Raw genomic sequence first — 26070 nt, 5'->3', positions numbered from 1 at the left:
TCATAGCCCATCAAGCGCTCAACCAAAGAAAGGTAGAAAGGTGCATTGATAGTGCTTATTATGAATGTACAACGAATGGTGATCATTGAAAGGAGTTTATAAACAACTAATATTAGCATAGGTTTTGTTCAGTGTGGATTTGTTGAAATAATTATTAGTCTTTTGATTAATACATTGGCTTTTTTGGATTCACTTTTAACATTTTTCTATTAAAGTGAATATTTCTATTCTATTTAACCTTTATTTCATGCCAACGTCTGGTACAAATGATGATGCACACTTACTATTAAGAAATTACTCTATATCCTAGTGTAGCAGTGAGGCTTAAAATTAAGTTTGAGCCTAATACAAATGATGACGCACACTTACTATTAAGAAATTACACTTACTCCATATCCTAGTGTAGCGGTGAGGCTCAAACTTAAGTTTCAGCCGTACCTCCACTTATGTCCAACTGTTGGGGATGTCTTCCAACACAAGGGCACAATCTCAAGTTGAGCGATCTTTACGTTGCCCTTGCAAGTGAGGCTCAAACTCAAGTTTGACCCTTATGTTATGGTTCCTAATTCATTATGGTACATCACTCGAAGTTGAGTAATCTAAGTTGGATACAAAGTATATGTGTAGATATAAAAATGACTAGTATTGTATTAGCCTTGGTGTATTATTTAAATCCTAAAAGTAATAGCATTTTATTTTAATCTTACAGACGTATACAAAGAAGGGAAAGAAGAAGATAACATTGCTCAACTAGAACATCATCACATGAAAGCCCTACTAGAGAGATCAACTCTCATGATTCAAATGCTAGAAATAATGAAGACAACATGGTGGAGGTAGATCACATCGACGATTCAGCTTTGCAAACATCTTCAAGGCCTTCAAGTGATAGAACTAAAGAGACTAAGGACATTCTTGATTTGCAAGTTAATGTTGAGGCTAGTGAGAATAAAGATAAAGTTAATGAAGAGCTTCAAGAGAATTTTGCAACCAAGGAGAGACAAGAAGAGATTGTCGACCATATTGATGAGGCTACATATGCTACAAATAAAGGGAAAATAGTTGAAATCAAGGACTCTGTGTGGCAAAGGATGTTGAAGAAATTGACGAGGCTACATATGCTACGAATAAAGAGAGAATAGTTGAAATCAAGGACTGTGTGGCAGAGGGTGCCAAGAAAACTAAAGGTAGATCTTTTTCAATAGGAAGTTATTTAAGATGATTTATTCAGCAATTTTGTGTGTTAAAAAGTATGTTTCTCAACGAGAGTTGTTTTTGCAGGTACAGCTGCTTCTAACAATCACAAGTTAAGTGCGCAAGAAATAGAGCAACGTGTTGAGGAGCTACGTTCCGATACACAAAAGAGTAGGCCTCTAGGAAGTTTATATTCTTTTGAGAGAGATGGAGATAGATTAGTATTTCAATCTTCACCAATCAATAGAGAAATGCAATCAAGTCTAGGAGCCATCGTCGTCACAGATGAGTATGGGAGCATGAAACGAAAGTAAACTTGTGGATGTTTTGTTGTAATTAGCTCTCATTGATAATATAGGATCACTTGTTTTAATATTGTTAAGTATGTAAACACATTAAAGTGTTATCATTCTTCTGTATTGTATGCAGAAAATATTCCTCGTGCAATCACCATAAAGAAACATGCACTTATACTTGATCTTAATGAAGTTTTACTCAACAAGGAAGAGAAGAGGCATCCACAAACAAATTGTATTCGAATTGATATTGGTCGCACTACAGTTGTTATTCACCCCAGGTGTTTTGAATTTTTGGATGAGATTTGCAACTAAAAAAGTAGCCCGAATATGGTACGCAGTCTTTTTGGGCGATTTTTAGTGCTTTTAGGCTCATTTTTGGCCTCGATTTTCGAGTCAAATTTTGAGGCTGCTCGTCGAAGGCCATAACGATGCATTTTTCCCTCAGACGCTCTAGACCAATTTTGAAGAGCTCAATAGGTAGGCTTTTTGATGAGCACTAGAGTGCGTTCATTTTTTATGAGATATGAGCCTCCAAACAGGTTGTTTTCTATACTCTCTTTTATTTTGTTTTCCCTTGGACCCTTTTCACAAACATGAAAGTGCAAAGACCTTTCACGCCGTGAAATGTATTTCATGATTTTTTTTTCACTTGGACGTGTTTCACGACATGACAGTCAGGGTTTCACACGAAAACGTGAAATGGGTATTCCACTTTTTTTTAAAGAGTCTAGAGGAAAATTCGAGTTTCCTTATGAATAAAGGAGCAGAGAAGAGCATCTGATCTCATTGTTGACATGGCCTTGAACATGGGCTTTTATGTAATTGTAACTAATTATCTTCATTGCAACTAGCATGGATTTTTATGTAATTGCAACTAACAAGGGTTTTTATGTAATTTCAACTAATTATCTTCATTTCAAATTTGAAGAGGAATGACCTATAGTAGATGTCAATATAAAAATATACCACATCGAAAAGATAGATAGCAAAACAAAGTGCAATAGTTAGAGAATACATAGAATTTAAAATTCTAAGATAGGTACAATGTGATGGTGTTGTCCACTTATGTACTCTCAAGTCTAAGATGGACTCTGGATGAAGGATGTACTAAGTGTAGAGGGTGTGGATATTCACAATATAACTAATTATCTTTATTTCAAATTTAAAGAGGAATAATGTATTAGTAGATGTCAATACAAAAATATAATACATCAAAAAGATAGATAGCAAAGCAAAGTGCAACAGAATTCTATCTCATAGGATATATAAAGCCTCAGCAAAAAGAATATCCTTACTAACAATGAATTTCTTGGTAAGAGGACTGTAGAGACAATAGCCTTTGGTTTGTGAACAATAGCCAGCATTCTTTCTGAACTGCTGCTCTCCTACAACAATAAGCTAATAAGCTCTTAGTAGGTTACAAGGGCTACATTGCCTCTCAAAGAAAGCCAAAGGGAAGTATTGAAACCCAAATAAGATTCATGCAAAGAGTTAATGATCTCATCAGTATTGAGAAGAAGTTCTCTTAAGTCTTGCAACTTGGTGAAGTGTTCATTCATGGACTCGTTGGAGATAAACCGTTGGAGATGAACCGATGGAGATGAACCACCTATTAGACGGTGATGTTGAGAAGATTGTTGGGACAATGAGAAGATGGATCCCACTATTGGATGGAGATAATATTGGAGTCAGATGTTGAAGCCAATTGCAACTTGTGGCCGAGCTTAGAAGATCCTTGTAGGAAGAGAAGTCGAAGGCTCAAAATAGCCTTACAAGAAGAGAAGCCACTTCTGCCATTGGAGAAATCACTTCTCAACACCGCTACGATGGAGAAGTTGAGCTAGGCTATTGTGGAGGCTTCAAAGTGAAATTAAAGCAAGCTTCAATGGAAGCTCTGAAAAACACCAAAGACTTGATGATGGCTCTGATACCACTGTTAGCTTACAATGGAACTGAACTCACACACGCACAATGCTCACAAGGGTGTAGAGTGTAAGAAAGAATGGCTAGCTCAAAGAGGAATCTCTCTGCAAAAGTAAAAAGGATAAAGTACAAATAAGCACCAACCCTAAACAATGGACGTTGGCACCTTATGCATAGAAACCTATTCTTTATAAAGTAATGACTTGGAACTTTTTCCTTCTTGCACCTTGTGCATAGAAACCCATTCTTTAGAAAGTAATGACCTTGTATCTCTTCCTTGTCATTACTACCAAACACCATAAGAGATTTGATTCCTCTAGAAACACTTAAATTTGATTCACCCAAAAGCACACTTAAATTGATTTTTCCTTCCACTTTGATTATTAGATTCTTTCGTATAGCCATCAAGGCTTTCTTCCAAACATATATGCAATATAGAGCATTAGTTGGAATGTTTGCAACTCCATTTGATTTGCCCATTTCTTCGCATATCACACAAGGAAACTAGGAGAGCAATTTGCTTTATATCTGTCACAAGGGAAAATAGAAGAGCAATTTTCTTTATATTTCAGAGTTCGGCATTGTGTAAGAAAACATAATGTATAGTGTTACATAATTCACACTCACACTATGAGGATTAAACATATATTGATAGCATTTTACATGAGAGATGAGAAAAACAAATATGTATTTGCTTTTAAATTCATTTATTTAAAAAAGGTGGGGGGTATGAGTATGTTCATGAGTATGGTGATGATGATAGTTGTGATGTTGGTTTACATATTTTCTTTCTCAAAATCAAATTCTTAAAAGTTTTGTGTTTCCTTCCTTGGAAAATGGTAGATTATTAATTTTGCATATGATTAATTATAGAAAATGATAAAGTTTCCTTTAATTTTGGATGATTAAGAAATAAAAGATAATTACTTTTATTTCTCTAAATATTTTTTAGTAAGATTACTCTTGTATATCGTGTTTTAAGAAGTGGCTATAGTTTAATATTTCTTTGAGAAATGGTAGATTGCAAAATCTACCAATGAGTGCGCTTAAAGAAAGTTGATCGACACTTTTTGATTGGTAAATGTACATACCCTAAAAATGTACATACACTTTTTGATTGGTAAATGTACATACCCTAAAAAAGGCATCGTAATGCATCCTTGATATTAGAACTCAAATGGCATACAGTGCAATGTGATAAAGGATGGATACTAGCTTAGAAAAGACATGATGGAAGAATGGGGGAATATCGGGCCTTCCCCACTTCTTCAAGTCCCTATGCCAACCAACTTCCAAATGTCATAGTTGGCCCATAGAACTAGCTCTCATGATCACCACTATTCCTCAACATAAGTCTCATGGCATCCACAAGTCTTTTGACCCCACTTGAGAGTGTAGGCCCCTAAATGGACCCCATAACTAACAAACTATGTGGTTGTGGATGCACGTCTAGTCTTGAGGGTGGAAACCATAGTTGCTTTTTGACGAGCGTCATACCTGTTTTTGAGCATTTTCGACATAAAGTACTTGCAAATTTTTAAAATGCCCATCAAAAATTACACTAGAATATTAAAAAACTTGCTATATTTCACCAAACCCGTCAATTTTGAAGGGCAAGGGTGCCCTTCAAAAAATCAAGCCTAGTGGAAACAATGGGTCCAACAATGTGTTATAGCCGCCATCTGGTGTGGAAACCATACCTATACAAAGCCACCAAAACCATCCTCATCATAGCTAACCATGTTCATGTCCGGATTGTGATATTAAGCACTTGATTTCTCCAGCATGGTTATTCCTCATAAAGGTAGTTGTACAAACTAGAGTGAGTTGAGGACTAGATTGATGAGGTGGGTTGATTTTTAATAGATGGATAGGATCAAAGGTACACAATTTTGAGTCCACAAGGTATTTTTAGAAAGGACTGGAGGGTGGTTTCATACTATGATCCAAAAGTTAGAACACAACCCAAGAGTCAAAACATCTAGTGCCATCGGTGTAAGGTGGGCAGCCGTCGGGCATGCAATGGTAGCAAAGCAAGCATGGCCATCTAGTGGCCATGGGCGGCAAGTGTGTGTTTATATGAGTATATATATAATAAAAGTTGAACTAAAATAAAATAAAATTACTAATAGCTCTCACTAGCATAGGATTATTTTTTTTGCTTTTAGGCCCAAAATTAGTCTTCTCTAACATGATAGTGGATTTTGTAAAGCATTGACAACACCTAAGAGGCCTCATGTAACACACCAAAACAAGTGGGTTCTCAAGGCAAACAAGGCAAAGGAGGTGTGGTAGAGAACTGGTGGTGGCGACTTCTCTGAAGCAAGGACAAACGGACAGAGAAGTGGAAGCGGAGCAAGCCAAGCTGAAGGCTATCACTAGGAACTGGGCGTTGGAGCATCTGGACAGGGACTTAGAAATGTCAACCTAGGGTGGAGCTTTTGACAACTAGGTGGTCAACAAAGGAGTCACAATGTTTTAAAAAGCTTGAGAAAGAGTAGGAGAAGCTCCATGTAAATCTGATAGTTGAAGAAAAGGAGCTGATCGAAGATATCAACTGCCCAAGTCTCTCTAAGTGAGGAAGACTATGATGGATGTTTTTATGTTGTTTTGTTGGGTACTCTGCCGGAGATGTCCCCTAACAATGTTAGGAGGTACCTTAGTGTAGTTTTGACCGGCTAAAATCCTTGAGGGTTCTTTCTAGTGACCAGTTGGTGAGGCTACAATGTTAGGCGGTACCTTAGTGTAGGTAACTATGATTTCTCACCTATCTAACTTAATGGTCATGGATTAATGGTTCTCATTGTAGGTCACTTTATGATTTCTCACCTATCTAACTTTAATTGGTCATGGATTAACGGTTCTCATTGTCCTCCCTCGGGTGTAGAAAATGGATTTTCTTTCTTCTTAGATGTTCAAGAGATCATATGATTTCCCCAATGCTACCTTCTACGTAAAAAGAAAAGGCATAAACCCTAGGTAAAGAGAGCATCGATTGATAAATTCTACTTTTTTTGTGGTACAGTCTCTCCACACCCTAGGTTAAAATTTCTAAGGTATCTTAGAATCTTAATTGATTTAAATTACCGTGCCACAATCGATCAGTGTTATGGTTTGTCCAATCGACGTAGCTTCACAATTAACTGGTCTTTCATTCACTTTTACATCTTGAATTGGTTTCAAGTTATGTTTCTTTTCCCACAACCATAGATAAAGGCCTCCGAAAACGCTTTCAAGTACTTAAAGACTTACTGAATAGACCTATTACCCGTGTGTAAAGCAAGAATCTGGTGTCTCATACCACAATATGGAATTTGTGGCCTTCACTGTTGCTAAACTAACAAAAAGGTCACCATAATTTCATGGTTACAGTTTGATTTACACTGCAATCCACTACAGTAATGGCATCATTCAAAAAAACGAAAAACAGAGAACAAAAAAAGGTTAACTGCTACATTCACTTGGATGCATTCATACATTAACTTGGAACACACGTTCTTGCAAAAAGGGTCCAATGTTCCAATCCCTTATTATGGATCCATCTTCCTCTCCAAATTTATCCCATTGAAAATAAAGGGAAGACTCCTACAAAATTGTATGTGCTTCACTCTGGTACTGCATGATAGCTAAAGATATCACACTAAAGAGTTCCTATCGAAGGAAAGCAGAGCCAAGTCCCATAGCGAAGGAAGATCCATGTCCTTGGTTAACATACCCTCACCTTTCAGCCAATGAAACCGGGTGGGCTTGACGTTTGGAATCTTTGTTTTACCCTACCTGTATGTAGCCCAAGGAGCCAATCAGATCACAAATTCACATTCCATTAACAACCTTTGAATTTTGCAACAGCTCCCCCAATCTAAACAAAGACTTCACAACATACAAGAGAGATCAAGAAAAACGTTCCGCAAAACTTCAAGGATAATGCAGTTAACAAACACACAAAAAGTTCTCTTAAGGCTCAATTCCACGTCCTTCTATTTATATGCATGCCTTTAATAAAGACACGGTATCAAAATGTTCAGGACTTATGAGTGCAACTCCAGACATTGTCAGCCCATTTTGGGAAGCGGACAACCTCTATTAGTCATTGGAGCTAGTCACAAGAGCTAATTCCTTGATTTGAAGGTTGGCCAACATACTAACAAGGCCAAGAAAATCATAACAAAGGGATCCGGACTGCATGACCAGCTATCTAAGCTTGCTACAATAAATGCTTCCAAATACGTGTTCTTTAACAAACGTCCTGTGGCAGCCCTGCGTACAGCCTGCTTGCAAAATTTGGTGTCTAACTAGTCTGGAAATTCGAGAAAGACAGCTGCAACCAAATCACAAACTTATTTGGATCCTTTATGCCTTAACCCTTTCTGCTATGTTTGTTGTTTCAAGATTTGTTTTGCCTCACAGTAATCAATAGACATCTGCATTGTTCCCAGCTAAAGATGTGTCATACTCCTGGGAACTAAGAGAGAGAGGTCAAAAAATTGACGACCGAATGTTCAACAAGATGAGCACCAAGAATATATTGCTAAAGAACAATGGGTTACAATAATCTCCTCTCTCTCCACCTACAGTAGGCTCAAGCCCTTCAATTAGTGGATGAGCTCCTAGAGTGTGCCGCAGATATCTGACTTTCATGTGTTATATGTGAATACAAGACCCAAGGAACCATTGTTTATAGCAGCAATAAGCACTATATAAGTGAGTCTTGGGTTATCATTGATTCATTGTGATCTGGACCTGGACCAAGAGGCTTACTCATGCCATGGACCGGGTAGCCTTGCTGAGGGCCCGTGTGTGCAGGCACTGGTGGTATGGGACACTAGGGCTATGGGACACTAGGGCTAACTGGCATGGACTCGTGGGAGGGAACTTTGGCCCTTGGCTCAAGGGTGGTTGCAGATGCGACCTACCGGTGGGTGGTGAGCTTGCCTGCACCCTTCTATGTTGTTTGTACTAACCTTGTTTGGCCTATGAATTAGGGTTGAATCCAAGAGGGATTCTACAATTGGCATCAGAGCAGGCCTAATCGCGGAGGCAGGGAAAAGCAAGGTGTGCGTGTCATGTGTGTTTTTTCAAACTCGCCCAACCCAAGTATCTCTCAAGCGCCATGATCTATGCTTTTGATCTTGTGCTTTTTAGGGCTTTGCTAGCATGTTTTGTTTCATGTGGGTTCTGAGAGGAGGAGAAAGAGGGAAGAGATATGCAAGATGTGCAAGAGAGATGTGGTCCCGGGAACCTTTTGGCGAGAAACCCCCAAACTCTCTTATTATGCCAAGCGTTGCAGCAGTTTTTAGGTGTCTACCTTAATGTAGGGTGCATCATCGTTGAAACATGGGCTGTAACAGGGCTTGCACACTGATGTTAGCTTGCAGTCAGTTGTGTGAAACATTTATATACAGGTCGCATGAGGAAGCAGAAAGCGCTGGTATGTCGGGCTGCATGCTAATCAGGTCACATATATGTTGGGCTGCATGTACTCTATGCGGTGTTGGGCATGCTCAAAGGGGCTTCGGTTGTGCGCAGAACTAACAGCAAGCAGCACGAGTGTAAGGCAGCCAGCAGCAGCATGTATGCATAAGGCTGAGCAGGTGTGCTTATAGGCTGATCACAGCAGATGCATGTGCAGGCTGTACAGGCCTGAACAGGCCATACAGGTGCCAGCAACCAGTGCGCAGACCTGTCAGCTGAGTTATTTTTGAAGCACAGATGGCTTAGTTCTTAAAGTGGAAAAAGAACTTGAATGTTTTTTTTGCATGACACCTAAAAGCGAGGACAACGCCCTCGTCCTCGGTGCGCAACAAAAGTGATTGCAACAGCAGACCTTCTCTTTCTCTAACCTTACCATGGCTAAGACACTTCACTGCACTGATCATCTATGGGAGCCTGACAATGATTCTCAGCCCATGCAAGATCATGTGGAAGTGCAGCAGGACAGTTTCGAGATGAGTTCCTCCAGAAGGAGGACGAGATGTGATGTCCAAGTTTGCAGACTTGGGTATGCAGCACATGTTTTTCTTGGCACGTCTAAGGAGTTGCAGTCTCGGGCAGAGCCACAACTTTGTGTGGGTTCTTTATCCATGAACTGTCACGAAAGCACAAGCTCCAGGTGAAGAGGACTATTAGCAAAACACTGGAGGATGCCATCCAATATGCTAGCCTCTAGGATTAATGGGAGACGATGGCTGGCCAGATTTAGAATTACAAGAATGTTTCCCAAAAGCCTCAAACCACAGGAACCTCTGAGCAAGGTTTCACATAAGCTTAAGTCCGGAAAGGGACCACTAAACCATAGAAGCCAGGTACGGGACAGGAAGTATAATACGGCAAAGTACAATACGCATATGGGACGTCTTTTATGCCAGACTGAAATATAATATGTCATTTTTATATATATATTTTTAAGGGCCTAGGAATATGGTCTTGTCAAGTAGATCATCGATGATAAATATTAAAATCATAGATGAGTCTTTCTTCCCATGATGCTTAATTGGGCCAAACTCTAGAGAGAGAAACACACACAGGAGTATTCGCTGCAGTTTCAAACGTTAAAATGTTCTCTCTTTTACAACCTTATAAAATCGAATTTTTTTTTAAGACTACAAAGACTCACGTTTTTTATCATGTAGATGTTTTTTAGTTTAAAAAACGTGACGTACATTACTTTATATAAAATACGTGTACGTTAGCTGCTATGCGCTAAACCCAATCCGAAGAAGGATTAAAAGCACCAACAGAACCTTTGGTATACTCACGAGGGTAGTTGTTTCAACCTAAGATTACTCTTGTTTTAGGTCAAAGCCCCGTCACATGTTTCTGGCGGTAGAAATGTGCGAAACATTTCAAGGCCGACACATTTCGAAACTTGTAAAAAGCCTACCAGTTTTTGGTATTTTGCCCAAATGTGACAAGCCGAGTTTTTTTTGTTTTTTCTCTCTTGTTCCGTTTCTCCATGCCGTCGGGTGCGTTTCCTTCGTTGCCATCGCCTGCTAGCCAGAAGTATTTTGCATGTGCCATGTGCCTTATGTCTTATGTGCTTTTTTATCATTATACTATGTTTTAGGTGGCTTTTATACATTTTTTAATATTTATAATTAATACAAATATTTGTATTTATAATTAATGCAAATATTGATTTATCGAAACTTCAAAACCTCGAGGCTGAGGGACGAAACCTTTCAAAACAAAACCCCAAAAACCTCAAAGCACAAAAAAGCTCTAAGCATTTCTTGTGACTATGGGTTAGAGTACTGCATCGAATATAGTTTCAACATGACAGTCTTCGATCCTAACGACTCGATACGTATGTTTTAGGTCGATGTTAGGGAAGATTGTGCACACCCTTTTGACCCTTGTATCACTCCCTGTACAAAATCTTAGATGTTTCAGGGACACGCTATTAGAAAGCATCAATGCAAGGTTTCGCAGATGTTTTCTCCAGCTAAACGACTTGTTGAGCATAGAATTGTTTGGTGTGAAAGAGTTAACCAAGAGAAAGGGATGCAACCAAGCTCGGTTCACATCCGCAAACCACCCCCAAGCTAGTGGCTAAGGTTCCACTCCCACATGCCAAGCCAATTACCCTTGACATCCCATACCACCAAAGCTTGTCCTGAGGAACCTTTAACAAGACCGCCATGTCCATGAAGCCTCTTGGTCCAGGTCCACAACACCATGAATCAATAATAACCCAAGACTCACTTATATAGTGCTTATTGCTGCTATAAATAACAGTCCAAACATAAATAGATAATTTGAACCTTTGCCACCCATGTTTTTGTTGATGTGGCCTTTCAACTGCTGGCCAGCCAAAGCCTCAGAACCTCTGCCCTGTGGTGGATTCATAAACCGCTCCTACTAATCCAAGATCATCAGCACTAGCTGCTCCCAAGTAATGGTAATAAGCCTCCCGCTGGTGATCAAAAAGGAATAGAAAGCTGAGTATTGAGAGGATATATGAGATAGTAGGGTGATGATGGCCATGTCCTCTAATGATATCTCCTTCCTAGCCTGAAGAACCTCATGTTGAAGAGCCTCGAGTTTGTTGATGATGGGTGATACTAGATTGTACAGAGAGGCCAAGTGCTGCCAAATCCCTCAAGGCAGCGTCGCATGTTTGATAAGATTGATCACTTGGGGTGTGCAATTGAGGAAGATGAAAGAACGCACACGGGCATTGTCATGATCCCCCAACTATGCCTGGGCCTCCCGCTCTTTCGTGACTGATAGTGAAATTTCTTCCTCCTCCAAATCTAGCCTTGGAACTCCAACCGTGATGAAGTTAATTAGCCAAATCATAAAATTCCAAAACAGACTCCATCATCATGCCATAGTTGTTCCCGTCCAACTGGCGGTCCACTGTGAACGTCGGGAGGGTGGGGATCACAGGTTTATCTGCCATCTCGAGCAAATCTACCATCTCAAGGGTTCATGTGGTCTTGTGAAGGGGTGGGAAAAAAATTTTGAAGAGACTGTACTTTCTTGCAAGGTGGTTGCCCAGCAATGACGCCCGCTTTCTATCCGCTTTTCCACATTCCGCACAGCCCGAACACTCTCCAATCAGCACCAAGCACAACAGCCCCGCAAGCTCTCACCGTCTCCAAAGCTTCAAGCCACCTTGGGCTCTGATACCATGTCGGAATGTGCAGCGGAAATGAGACCAAAATCTGATAGCAGAAAACGTAGAGGTGCAAGAGGAGAGATGTGCACTGAAAACCTCATATATACACCTGAATCTGGTACAACAATGTGGGGGGGAAGGTGTCCTATATATATGGACTGGGGCTGCCAGTCGGCCCTGTAAAAACAGGCTGCAGCCCCAAGATGGGCCCCACGACCAGCATAACCCGGTCAGCCAGCCCCTAGTCAAGCCCCTCCTGGGCAATCGACTCTTACAAGCCGACGAGAACAAAACTGGGGAAAGAAATGGAAAAAACAAAGACTCCTCCCGCGGGCGGACACACCCACATCACAGGCCCTCACTCCCTACAATATAATATGGTCTAGACAAGAGATGAATGCTAACACTACCTACATCAACTATCTCCAAAATCAGGTTTATACCTGTCTATCAAATCCACATAGCAACGTATCAAGGAGCTAGCTCAACTGAAGCTATTGTTCCTCCAACATATGACTATGGAAACAAGACAAAAACAAAACCTTTCCAGATCCTTGAAGAATATAAATCATCCTTCAATCCTCCAACTACTCATGGAATTGGAAACCCGAAATCGCCAAGACAAATATCTTTGGTTGCCCATGGGCTATCCAACTAGCTGCCCAAGCCATCTAGGCCTGGCCGACAGCCAGCCCATCCCCCTAGGGGTTGGCCGGCTCGCCCCTTGCCTGTTATAGGCTGGCCAACCCCTAGGGGGATCTGTTATAGGCCGGCTCGCCCCTTGCCTGTTATAGGCTGGCCAACCCCTTGCAAAAGGATCTGCTCGGGAACCGTCACTTCAGCTTCGTCAACAATGTCTTGGTCCACTTGGTCTTTAAACTCTGAAGGGATCGGACCTACATATGGTTTTAGCCAACTGACATGGAACAAATCGTGCATAGTCCAAGTCGGAGTAACTTCAACTTCGTCAACACCTCATTGATCTTTCTCTGGATAAAAAAAGATCCGAAGCTTTTAAAAGATAACTTTGGGCATCGCTTGCCCACCTACATCACACTTTAACACGTTGAAGGCCAACTCACTGTAAACTTATGTCTGGCTATCTGTCTGTGGGTGAAACGCACTAAAAAAGTTCAGTTTAGTATCAAAATTATCAAACAACACCCTCTAGAAATGACCGGTAAACTTGGCATCTCGATCTAACACTATGGTCCTCGAAATCCCACCAATCGGGTACCAATGCCGAATGAACAAGTGGGCAATGTCTTCGGCGGCACATTGGCTGTGCATGGAATAAACATAAAAAATTTGCTAAATCTATCAATAATAGTTAAGCACTAAGTATTACGCTTACTCGGACTAAGAGGCAAATTTGTCTCAAAATCCATAGATATATCTTGGAAAGGTCCTTCGGGAATGAATAAAGGATGTAACAACCCTGTCTTCTTCCCACAAGAAGCTTTCACTTTCTGAAAAGCGTCACAACATTGTACATGAGTAAACACATCTCGCCTCATTCTTGGCCAATAGTATTTCCTTTCTAGCTTCTCCAATAGTATTGCCAAGTAGACATATCTGAACAAGAAGACGCAGGACCTGGAGTGGAAACTGGTCCCATGTGAGCCCAATCCGGGACAAGTCAGCCAGGGTTCCACTCTATGCGTCCGAGGTCAAGTGTGCACTGTCCTGCACATGAAGCAGTGCCAGTCCGTACTATGAGTCTCCCTCTCGAATGATGTCAAGTGATCTGTGTATCTGGTCTGCAAACCGGGTGCCGGACGTGTGTAGATACATTTAGGTTACCTATAGAAGAGGGGGCAACCCTCTTGGCTTCCCCATAAAAGGAGGAAAAACTCCTTGCACTTTGCATGGGGAGGTCTTTGATGCCACCCTAGAGAGGGCCAGGAGGCCCAAGGAAAGGTGTTGCATGCACGGAAGCCTTGGTGTGTTGATCCACAGCCCTACGCATGGTTCAGAACATTGATGCTAATTAACACAAGATTAAGACAAAGGAGAGAGAAGAGAGAGATAAGGTGTCAAGTTTTCTTGTATTACTATGGTACAAAAAGGCAACTTGATGCTTGTACATGACGTAGGGCTATGGTCAGTCCCATAGGGGTGACCTAAGCCCCTTCTACATATGCTCTACTAATGCTATGAATGAATGATCAATTTTGAACTGAGTCAACTTGTTGATTAATGAATTGTGCTTATATATGAGTGTGGAGTGCTGGTCGGCCACCTGTACTGATGTCGGCCAGCAAAAGACAAGGAATAAATGCCTTTTCTCTTCATTAATTGATACACTGTCTTGAGACCTTGTCCAAATTGCTACCCAACCTCCTGGGGCCTAGCCGACTGGCTGATGGGATGCTCCATAGGCAGCCGACTGGGCATCCATACCCTCCATGAGGTTTATGAGGAAGATAATGAGGTTGTTGATGCTGCCAAGGTTGATGTTGATGATGATGCTTGTGATTCTGATACTGATGGTTCTACTAATGATGCTGATGGTAATGTTAATGAAGATGTTGATGTTGACTCTGATGCTACCGGATTGCTAACTAATCAAGGATTAAGAATGTTCATGCTGAAGATTAAGCCATGGCACAGGTGTGCACATGACATTCCTTTTTGCTAAACTTGATGACGGGGTGGACACTCTTATCATCCTTCCTCCCTGGACTTCTACTGACCTTGACCTACTACTGCTTATTGACTTTGACTTTAATTGATTGATTATTTTGTCTAAACACCTTCACTCCTGATCTCCACTTCCAAGTCTTTGATGAAGAACTGAGCATTTGTTCACTGCTGTCCTCAGGCCTTTTTTCCCTTAACCTTGACACAGTGGTAGGTCACCTACCGAAACTGATCATGCCTGTTGCCAGGCCTTTGGAAATGTTCTGAGAGATGTACCTACTCTCAGGGAATGCTTCCTATGGCTTCGCCTGTTTGCAGACCGCTCCATCTGCTACCATGTTGCACTGGAAGTGTGCACCTTCATTGGAACATAGCTTAGTGGGCTGAGCCTAAATGCTCTAATACCAATGTTGCATGCGCGAAAGCCTTGCTATACTAATCCACAGCCCTAAGCATGATTCAAAACATTGATGTTAATTAACACAAGATTAAGATAGAGGAGAGAGATTAGGTGTCAAGTTTTCTTTTATTACTATGGTACAAAAAGGTAACTTGATGCTTGTAAAGCTGGCCAATACAGGTTCGCCTTCGGAGAATGGAGTGGTTGAGCGAAAAAACCAGACCGTGGTGGACATGGCGAGGATGATGCTAGAGCAACGTGATCTTCCTCGTCCACTTTCGGGAGAGGCTGTGGCTACGGCTATCCATATCCTCAATCGATCTCCGACGAGTTTAGTACCAAAGATGTCTCCATTTGAGGCTTATTTTGGCAGGAAACGAGATGTCTCCCATTTCCGTGTGTTTGGGAATGATGCCTATGTTCACATTCCAAAGAAGCTGAGGGGGAAGCTTGACTCAAAGTCCCAAAAGCTTGTCTTTGTGGGATATAACTCTCTTTCCAAAGGATACAGGTTGTATGACCCGGAGCGGAACGAGGTTGTTGTCAACAAACATGTTGTTGATGAGCATGTTCCAGCTTCCATTGTTGATGAGCCGCCACTTCTTGGTAAACCAGATGAGTCTGAGGATGATTCCCAATCTATTGTTCTAGCTAGATAGCCTCAGTTAGTTGTAGAGGTTGAGCCCGAGGCTGGAGATGAGTCCCAATAGCAACAGGAGGCTCCGCGTTCTTTTCGAGTACCAAAGTGGTGGTTAGACACCCTTCGAGAGTCGGGTGTTATGGAGCTTCTCTCCGAGTGGACCACAGAAGACGGACCTCGACGATCCCTCAAAGTTCGTGAACAAAGTCATTCAGCGGGGCTGTTACAGGTAAACCATGCTTTGATGTCTTGTGAAACCGGCCTTCAGAAATCCGACGGGCAGTGAAACAAACACTCGCACACGAGACACTTCATCACCCATGGGGACCTCGAAAAGGAAACAAACATGATCAAAAATGAGTACATAGTACAACTTGTCGAATCCTTTACCAATAGGATCCCTTTTAGCTTTTCACCCAGGACTTTCCAAATAAAAACTCTCGTTACTACAGCAAAGCATTCCATAGAGAAGGCACACCTGTACGACACCTTCCTTCTAGAAAAGATCTTCCCCATCTCTTCTATGGATCCCACAACCCTTTCCCAAACAGCAGTAGGGCTGTACCAAACCATATGTCCTTCCTACAGTCAGCCTGCATGTAACCTCGAGAAAACTATAACCTGTTCACATGAATCCAAAGGCATGCTTTCCACACGAAACCAAAGACCTGTATCTGAAAAACCATAGACCTGTGTCCATAAACCATAGTCCTGTATCCTCGATACCAAAGTCCTGTTTCTTCACGAAAGACCAATGTCATGTTTCCATGAAAAATAAACCCACATATGCATCATCCAATCACGATGCCAAAAACCTAGAGAGAGAAAGATAGTGAAACTCGCGGCGGGTGCCCGGGGGACTAGGGCCTTTGACACACTTGTTGATACCATCAATGCATATTAAAACATTTAAACATGACCACAGCCTTAACATATATCCATCATCACTTTGCATGAAACATAAAAGCTGGACAAAACATCCACAAATGCTGAAAGTGGAGCTTGCACGTGTGACACCGCATAGAGGCCGGAATGGGCCGACCCGACCCCCCCCCCCCCCGGGAGTATTTTATTATCCAAGGAGAATAATATCATGTACAAGCTTTGAGGGCCTTACTCTACCCATGGGAGATGCCGGATTTCCATATACAAATGCCATAACACAGCCCAACACAAGGCAACTGAGCCGGAACATAGGCTGTAGAAATGCCGAGCCAACAACATAATCCATATACCTCCGTGTGGGTACTGATTCTTCCCCAAAAACCACGGGTCTTAATGCAATAGAGCTGGTACAGCAAGTACAACTCTCCATTCACCCGGTACAGCAGGTACAATGGCTGGTACAATCGGTACAATGGCTGGTACAACCGATACGGTGGCTAGTACAACAAGTACAAATGCTGGTACAACATGTACAGTGGCTAGTACAGCAGGTACAATGGCTGGTATAGCAAGTACAGAAGTTGATACAACCGGTACAATGGGTGGTACAATAAGTACAAGGACTGGTACAGCCAATACAATGGTTGGTACAACAGGTACAAAGGCTGGTACAACAAGTACAATGGCTAGAAATCATAGTAAATGATTAAATACCTTGCCTTCGGTATTTCTTCGCGATGGAAGCCTCCAAAACAGTCCCCAATAGCCGGTATTGTTCATGGGCAGCCTTCAAGTGAGAGAGAAAGAGAGTAGCCATCATTAGCTGTAATGGTGGTAGAGACTAGTGTGTAGCAAGAGAGCCTCCATTAATGAAGAGAGAGGACTCCAATTTATAGATTTGGGCCTCCCATGAGCTAAAATGGCAAGAGAAGGCTACAATGACAAGTGGAGAGCCACACAATAGCTGAAGTGACAAGTGTGAGGCCACTTGTCTCACTTTGATCCACTTTCTAACAAGTGTCAGGCCACTTGTCTCACTTTGGTCCACTTTCTTGCCACATGTCCCAATCGAAGAGATGGGTCCTTTCATAAACTTTATCTCTAAAAATATCCCAACTGGTAGACATTCTGTCATAGGCACTTTGCCAACTCTTGGTGCTCAATTCCAGATGTAATGACGCGAACAGAATTTCCATCGAAGTCTGGCCAACTATAGCAACTCTCCTAAATTTTAGGAGTGTGGTCCTTTGTATTCTAGATAATCCCCCATTCCCAACGCTTGTACTTTCCAAATATTTAGACATCCTGGAGTCCACGAGACCCCTTTCATAGTGGGAAATGTTCAGGTTGGTGACATCCTCCCCAGCTTCTTAAAAGTTGTCCGCAACTTTAAGCTTCAAGCCATATATTCAAGATATAATCATGTCCCATCAAGTGGGCGAGACGAGATAGCCTCAAAAATCCAATATAATGAAAGAATCCATGTCCCAAAGAAATGAGTGAGACTAAATAAGTCTCCATAATACCAATATCAAAATCATGTCCCAAAATAAATGGGCGAGAATTCCATGGAAGATATACTAGACACAAGCACAAGAGCCAATTGTGTCTCAATCACCAATATCAATGAGATAATCATATGCCAATGAAAATCACCAACTAGATGCTAAGACACTTAAATAAGTGCCATGCACAAGAAACTAGTGCCTCGCACAGAAACATGTGCTATGCACACAAACTGGTGCCATTTAAGAGCACAAACCATGGTGACAGAAAAGCTGGTTCTCCATAGTTCTGGCAATCCTTTCTCCCAATCCCAACAGTTCCCATGTTCTCCCATACAATCCCAACTCTAATCAACAAGCATGGTGTGGAAACAATGAAACACTCACTCCATAATCGCAACACAAATCCACGTGTATGGTGGAGTGTTCATTGAATTGCCCTCTCACAATCCCAACATGAATCCACATGCATGGTGAGATGAACAATGAACCTCTTGGCCTCTGTATGGGGAGATGATAAATAAATCCACGTCCCAAATAAATGGGCGAGACAAAACAGTCCCATAAGTCCAGATATCATAATCCAAGCTCAAAGCACACAAACATGTGCCAATCCACATGACCCTTGGCGTACACATAAGTCCCTTGCCAACCAGGTATCATGTCCACTTTACCACTTGCACTCCGTGTTGGTACTCTGACCACACACTTGGATGAGAGGTGGGCTCAAGTAACAAGATAAAACAATCACTCGCAAGCATAGATAACCCGGTGTTCCATAAGCATTTTTGCTACCAATAGTTTGTAGGCATTTCGGCTACAAACTCACACTACCCTCCATGTTCCCTTCCATCTGCTCTCTATTGTTCCACCCACACATGGTAGAAACAATCTTCAAGAGAGCACGTAGGACAAGAGAACACTACACAAGGTATGTTGTGCTTGTCACTACCCTTTGAAGTGCCCATGTTCCCTTCCATCTGCTCTCTATTGTTCCACCCACACATGGTAGAAACAATCTTCAAGAGAGCACGTAGGACAAGAGACACTACACAAGGTATGTGAACCATGAGTTCCATAAGTCCAATGCATCCCAAATAAAGGAAGCCAAAAAGAATAATCCATAAACCTGAGGATAGATCCAAATCCCTAGAAAAGAAGTCCAGGAATCCATGGACCTGCATACCATACCTCTTACCACACACTCCGTGCTAACCACACACCTTGGAGTAGAGGTGGACTTTATCCATAAAAGCATCATATCCATGAGATTTCCAAAGATTTCTTCTTTATAACTCGGACAGATTCATTCATAGAAATTGCTTGAGAAGCCCAATATCTATATAAATCTCGTCCAAGAAAGAAATCTCCATTGATATAATCCATCCCAATAAAGGGAGCCATGAAAAGAATTCATCCCATTAAAGGGAGCCATAAACAATGTTTCCCTGAAACCATCTCAAGGCAAACAACAACGCCTTTCTCCTTGCATAGCTACACAAGGGTTAGTGAACATCAAAAACACTTCATAGTAAATAGCAAAAGCACCAACTTTGCAAACTCAAAGTATACTTAGCTTTTCTTTGCCATGTTAGTCATGAAGCCAAAAGAAATATCTCGTCCTTAAGATATCCTGAGATATATCTCCATATAGCTTGCTTGTAAGCTTGATAATATAATCCACAATATCCATATGGAAAGAGTGCTAAACGTGTGCTCATAAAGCCAACTCCATACTTCCAAGATAATTCTGTGAATTCATAAATCCTTAGATCAACAAGCTGTCTACTGCTCCTGCTCTTGCTTCATAAGCTATGAAGCGACTAGCCATGCTTAACAGCAACAATGATGGTAAGTGTGGTCCCCACTTGAGATCTTTTCTCTTCCTTATTGATAGAAGGAAGTCTCCACTTCCAAGAAAGCCTATGCTCTGATACCAATGTAACTCGCGGCGGATCCCGGGGGACTAGGGCCTTTGACACACTTGTTGATACCATCAATGCATATTAAAACATTTAAACATGGCCACAGCCTTAACATATATCCATCATCACTTTGCATGAAACATAAAAGCTGGACAAAACATCCACAAATGCTGAAAGTGGAGCTTGCACGTGTGACACCGCATAGAGGCCGGAATGGGCCCACCCCCCCCCCCCTCCCTCCCTTGGAGTATTTTATTACCCAAGGAGAATAATATCATGTACAAGCTTTGAGGGCCTTACTCTCCCCACACGAGATGCCGGATTATTCATATACAAATGCCATAACACAGCCCAACACAAGGCAATTGAGCCAGAACATAGGCTATAGAAATGCCGAGCCAACAACATAATCCATATACCTCCGTGTGGGTACTGATTCTTCCCCAAAAACCACGGGTCTTCATGCAATAGAGCTGGTACAGCAAGTACAACTCTCCATTCACCTGGTACAGCAAATACAATGGCTGGTGCAATCCGTACAGTGGTACAGCATGTACAGTGACTAGTACAACAGGTAGAGTGGCTGGTACAGCAAGTACAAAAGCTGGTACAACCGGTACAATGGGTGGTACAACAAGTACAAGGATTGGTACAGCCAATACAATGGCTGGTACAACAGGTACAAAGACTGGTACAACAAGTACAATGGCTAGAAATCATAATAAATGATTAAATACCCTTGCCTTCAATATTTCTTCGCCATGGAAGCCTCCAAAACAGTCCCCAATAGCCGGTATTCTTCATGGGCAGCCTTAGATTGGGACATGTGGCAAGAAAGTGGACCAAAGTGAGACAAGTGGCCTGACACTTGTCAGAAAGTGGATCAAAGTGAGACAAGTGGCATCCCACTTGTCACTTCAGCTATTGTGTGGCTCTCCACTTGTCATTGTAGCCTTCTCTTGCCATTTTAGCTCATGGGAGGCCCAAATCTATAAATTGGAGCCCTCTCTCTTCATTAATGGAGGCTCTCTTGCTACACACTAGCCTCTACCACCGTTATAAGAGATGGGTCCTTCCATAAACTTTAGCTCTAAAAATATCCCAACTGGTAGACATTCTGTCATAGGCACTTTGCCAACTCTTGGTATCTGCTCAATTCCAGATGTAATGACGCGAACAGAATTTCCATCGGAGTCGGGCCAAAAATAGCAACTCTCCTAAATTTTAGGAGTGTGGTCCTTTGTATTCTAGGATAATCCCCCATTCCCAAAGCTTGTACTTTCCAAATATTTAGACATCCTGGAGTCCACCAGACCCCTTTCATAGTGGGAAATGTCCAAGCTGGTGACAGATAGAGGATGTGTCAAACATAAGTCCAAGACAAAGAGCAACACACATTTCTTCCAAGAACATCATCCTATGCATATGTAGCTTAATCCTGTGTATCCTAATCTCGTAAACAAAACTTGCTTGCGAAGAGAGAGAGAGACGCCTTGGCTGTTAGACCCTCAGTGCCTCCTTCAGCTCACCTTCTTCAAGAGAGACCCACGCTGACTGCTGCCACACATGCAGCCACCTGGCGTAGAGAGCCTCCCATCTGACACTCGTCTGGCTGCCATATTGTCTACAGAGAAATTCCTTCTTGACGCTTGCCTGGCTACCCATTGCTGGTTGCCCATCTGGTTGCCTGCTTGGCTGCCCTATACTGCCCGTCTGTAGTCCACAACTGGCGGCAGCAGCACACCTGGCGGTAGCAACAGCGGCTGGCGACGGCAACGGCGACACATGCAGCAGCGCCCATGTACAGCAGTGGTTGCATCTGGCGGCAGCAGCGCCCAACGTCAATAGCAGCAGCACCATGCGTAGCAGCGCCGCCTGGCGGTCAGCAGCACTCTTGGCGGTGGCAGCAGCTCCTGGTGGCGGCGGCGGCGGCGGCAGCCACCACCCTGCTCTTTCGAATCTCCGCCACCTTTCCTTTTATAAAGAAAACGATGCGCTTTTTCTCAAAAATGCCAAAAGCCAAGGTTAAAAGAAACGCATGCTTTTCAAAATAAAAATAATAATATTTTTAAGCATCAAAGGTTTAAAAACCTTATAAACAATAAAATTCCCTTTTGTCCCCTTTCACACTTGGGCTGGCCACACTTATGAGTTTCCTTTTCACATTCAATTGATGCCTGTCCACACTGTGCGTCCCGTGCCCGTGCCCACCTGCTTGTTGTCCAGAGGGAAAAACACATGGTCGTAACATCTTGTATCATTCGGGACAAATAGCCCACTTTCGTGAAGGAAGCTCTTTCTCAAGAAACTTGGAGGAAAGCCATGCAAGTGCAACAGGATGCCATAGAGAAGAATAAAACTTGGGAGTTGGTTCCTACGCCGTCAAAATGGTTAGTCATTGGTGTCAAGTGGATCTTTAAGACCAAGTATACGTCTGATGGGTCAGTGGACAAGCACAAAGCCAGACTTGTGGCTAAGGGTTATGCTCAACGGCCTGGCATCGACTATGAGGATACCTTTGCACCGACAACGAGGATGACCACGATTCAGACCATTCTTGCCCTTGCCTCTTCTCAGCAGTGGCCCGTATATCAGATGGATGTAAAATCTGCGTTCCTTAATGGTGACTTGCAGGAGGAGGTGTATGTTGAGCAACCTCCAGGCTTTGAGGTTCCGGGATCAAAGGGGATTTACAAGTTGCAGAAGACCTTGTATGGTCTTAAGCAAGCTCCCAAGGCTTGGAATCAGAAGATTGATTCCTTTTTTCTACGGACAGGATTTCAGAGATCGGTTGCAGATCCTAACTTGTATATCTTTCGGGAGCGCCGTCTGGTCACGTTGATTATCCTTTATGTGGATGATGTCACTCACTGGCGGTCATGTGTCACGAAGACTACTTTGTCAAAGGAGTTTGAGATGACCGACTTAGGCTTACTCTAGTTCTTCTTGGGATTGGAGATTTGGCATACCCAGAGGGGGTTCTTTGTCTCTCAACAACGGTATGTTCATGAGTTGCTTGAGGCCTTTGGGATGGAGAACTACAAGGCTATTACTTCACCGATGGACCCCAACACGAAGCTTATAGTGAATGATCCTTGTGAGGAGGTTGATGCCTCTCTGTATCGGAAGCTCGTTGGTTCATTTATTTGGTTGCTGAACACCAGATTGGACTTGAGCTTTCCCGTGGGGCTGCTGAGCTCATTCATGCAGACGCCTTTGAAGACTCATTGGGACGCAGGATTGCGGATCTTGCAGTATGTGCAGGGTACGAACGATCTTGGACTCTTCTATGACACTAGAGGGGGAATGAAGGATGGAATCCGACTCCAAAGTTGAAGTGACTCAGATTGAGGGGAGGAAATCTAAACACGAGGAGATCTACATCCAGCTACGGGTTTACCCTTGGCTCAGGAGCTATTTCATGGAGCAACAAGAGGTAGCCAACTATTGCCTTGTCGTCTACAGAGGTAGCTGCTCGCGAGGTTGTGTGGCTGCGGAGGTTGCTTGGCGAGATTGGGTTTCCACAGAAGGAACCCACGGTCATCCAGTGCGATAACCAGAGCTGTATACCTATTGATCAGAACCTGGTCTTCCATGCCCGCACCAAGCACATAGAGATACAATATCACTTTGTTCATGAGAAGATTTTGGCTGGTGACATCTTGCTTGTTTATTGTTCGACAGAGGACAATGTGGCGGACCTCTTCACGAAGTCTCTACTTTAGGCTATGCTCCGGCAGCATTCTAGCTCACTAGCATTGGTTCTACATCCAGGGGCTGAGAGGGGGTGTTAGCAATCATCTCCTGTCTGTACATTACACATTAGGGCCTCTGTTGTGGGTGTGCCCGCCCAGTTAGGTGTGTGTCCATTTTTTCCCACTTTCCATGGTGTTTTCCCAGTTTTACTGGATGTGGGAGGACTGTTTTTTTGCTGTTGGTTGTTGTCTTCTCGTGGCCGACTGGAAGTTTGCTACCCAACCTATGTTCAGTACTCGCCGACCAAGCTTCTCCTGGCCGACTGATGTTTTTCTGGTCATGAGCATATGGGGCTGCTGTCGGCCTGTTTTGGGCTGGCCGACCAGCAACCTAGGGCCATATATATTGGCCTCGTCCCCGCCCCCCCCCCCCAACACACTCTCCATTGTAACATTGTATCGGATCTTGTGTATAGAGCAGAGTTTATACAGCTTCTCTCTCCTTCTCTTTTCTGTGTTTTGTTCTCTACAGCCGTCATTTCTTATTTCCACTGTGCATTCTGACAGCCTGGAGATCAAGGCAGGCAGGCCTAGGGGCCTGGGCTGCCTGTGGGCCAGCCCTTATGGCCTTGGCCAGCCAGTCGGCCAGGCCATGGTGGCTGCCTGCAGTAGGCAGGGCAGTCCACAGGGCGGCTAGGGCCCAGCAAACAGCAAAACGCAAGGCGGCCAGCCTCTACAGTGTGAAACAATTTATTAAAAGCATATATTGCTGGAAACAAGTCGTTGAGGAAAAACTGAACTGGCCGACCAGCACCAGTGGGGGTATATAAACCCAACACTGGAATTCAGTAGAGCATCTCAGTATTCACGAAGGGTTGCCACATTTCAAGGGCCAAGACAGCCAATGGGAGTGCTCCAACCAAGGTCCCAATGCTTCGGTTGGTGCAATCGTTAGCCGCGAGCTCAAAGATAAGCAGAAGGGCACCCAAGACCAGGAGTATGAGCACAACAAATTGCTCAAGACCTTTGGCTACATAGGTGGCTAGAAAGGAGTCGTCTTGTTTGACAACGACAGCAGGGAGGATGTGGTCACAGAACAAGCCACTCGACGAGCCCGTTTCATGCTTGTTAGGTTAGAGTTGCACAGAAACTGAGGCACATAGAGAAGTACAGCAGCAAGCACTCTCAAGAGAGAGATGGTGACTGATGCTCACACAAAGAAGATAGCAGAGCTTGGGGGTTGACTCCACAATATCAAAATACAATAAATGAGTGGTGTCCTTTCACACCTAATATCCAAGGGGAAAAACCCAAAGGGAGAAAAGTGCCCTTGGTTAGCCCATGTTCACATGTGGCACTACTCATAGCATATATGATAATAAATCCCCCCTGTAGTGGCAATGTGAACCCGTACAAGGTCAAAACAGCAGATAACTCTCTGTAGGAGAGTAAGCCTAAAACTTCTTTCGAGGCAACACCTTCTTGAAAAGATCTGCATCATTGTTCTGTGTAGAGCAGTAAGATAATGAGATCTCCCCCGCATGAATCCTCTCCCTGACATAGTGATAATGAATCTCTATGTACTTAGTACGTGCATGAAAAGTTGGGTTTTGTGCCACGGCTATAGCACTCTAACCAGCAGTGAGTATGGTGGTGAGTGCTGACACTCACGAAGATCAGTCATCAATCTCCTCAGCCATACACAATCTACTGTGGCTGTAAAGGCTACCCCCAGATATTCAGTTGGGGTTTCCCAATGTAGCAAATTTATGCACAGCCCAGGTACAAAGCATTGACAAGCAATGAAGCGGATCTCTTGCTATCTTCAGGGCTCCTTGGATCCAGTGGGAATTGTTTCTTTTTGGGGCATTCATGCATATCATGCTTGAGCGAAAAGCAGCTCACTGTTGCCACATCTACTTGTGAGGTTGAGTATAGAGTGTGTTGCATAAGTATATGAGGCAGCCCACTACTTGGCTGTAAACACTCATATCAAAAGGCTCTCCAACATCATACATGCTCAATTTCAGCCCTTGCTCCATTGGATTACAGATGGGCTTACAATCTTGAAATCCAAATTTGTGCAACAGCTTTTGAATGTACTTTGATTGGTGTACATAAATCCCAACATCTGTCTGCACAAATTGTATACCAAATAATAATGCAACAATCCCAAATCTGTCATCTCAAATGACGTTTGCAATTCAGCTTTGACTGCTGAAATTTTATCCATATCATTCCCAGTTAGCAACATATCATCCACAAAGAATGAGCATAATCAAAGTGCCATGATCCTCTTTCACATAGAAGGTGCTCTCCATTGGACTATTGCAAAATCCCT

At 42.9% G+C, this 26070-nt stretch overlaps 1 protein-coding gene across 1 annotated transcript in view; it reads right to left on the bottom strand.

The window, feature by feature from the left end:
- Positions 1 to 6847: 6847 nt before the first annotated feature.
- LOC147614332 (uncharacterized) overlaps positions 6848 to 26070 on the bottom strand; it is a 65040-nt gene continuing 45817 nt past the window's right edge. Inside the window, exon 4 of the mRNA XM_086780887.1 lies at positions 6848 to 7193. Coding sequence (XP_086637013.1) covers positions 7190 to 7193 — 4 coding nt within the window. The 3' untranslated portion in view covers positions 6848 to 7189. The remainder of the gene's footprint in view (positions 7194 to 26070) is intronic.

Source organism: Cibotium barometz, chromosome 42, assembly GCF_041138505.1.
Source record: "Cibotium barometz isolate CiBa-2024 chromosome 42, ASM4113850v1, whole genome shotgun sequence".
Taxonomy (NCBI): domain Eukaryota; kingdom Viridiplantae; phylum Streptophyta; class Polypodiopsida; order Cyatheales; family Cibotiaceae; genus Cibotium; species Cibotium barometz.
The sequence above is the reverse complement of the archived record's forward strand: the minus strand, read 5'-3'. Positions and strand labels throughout refer to the sequence as shown.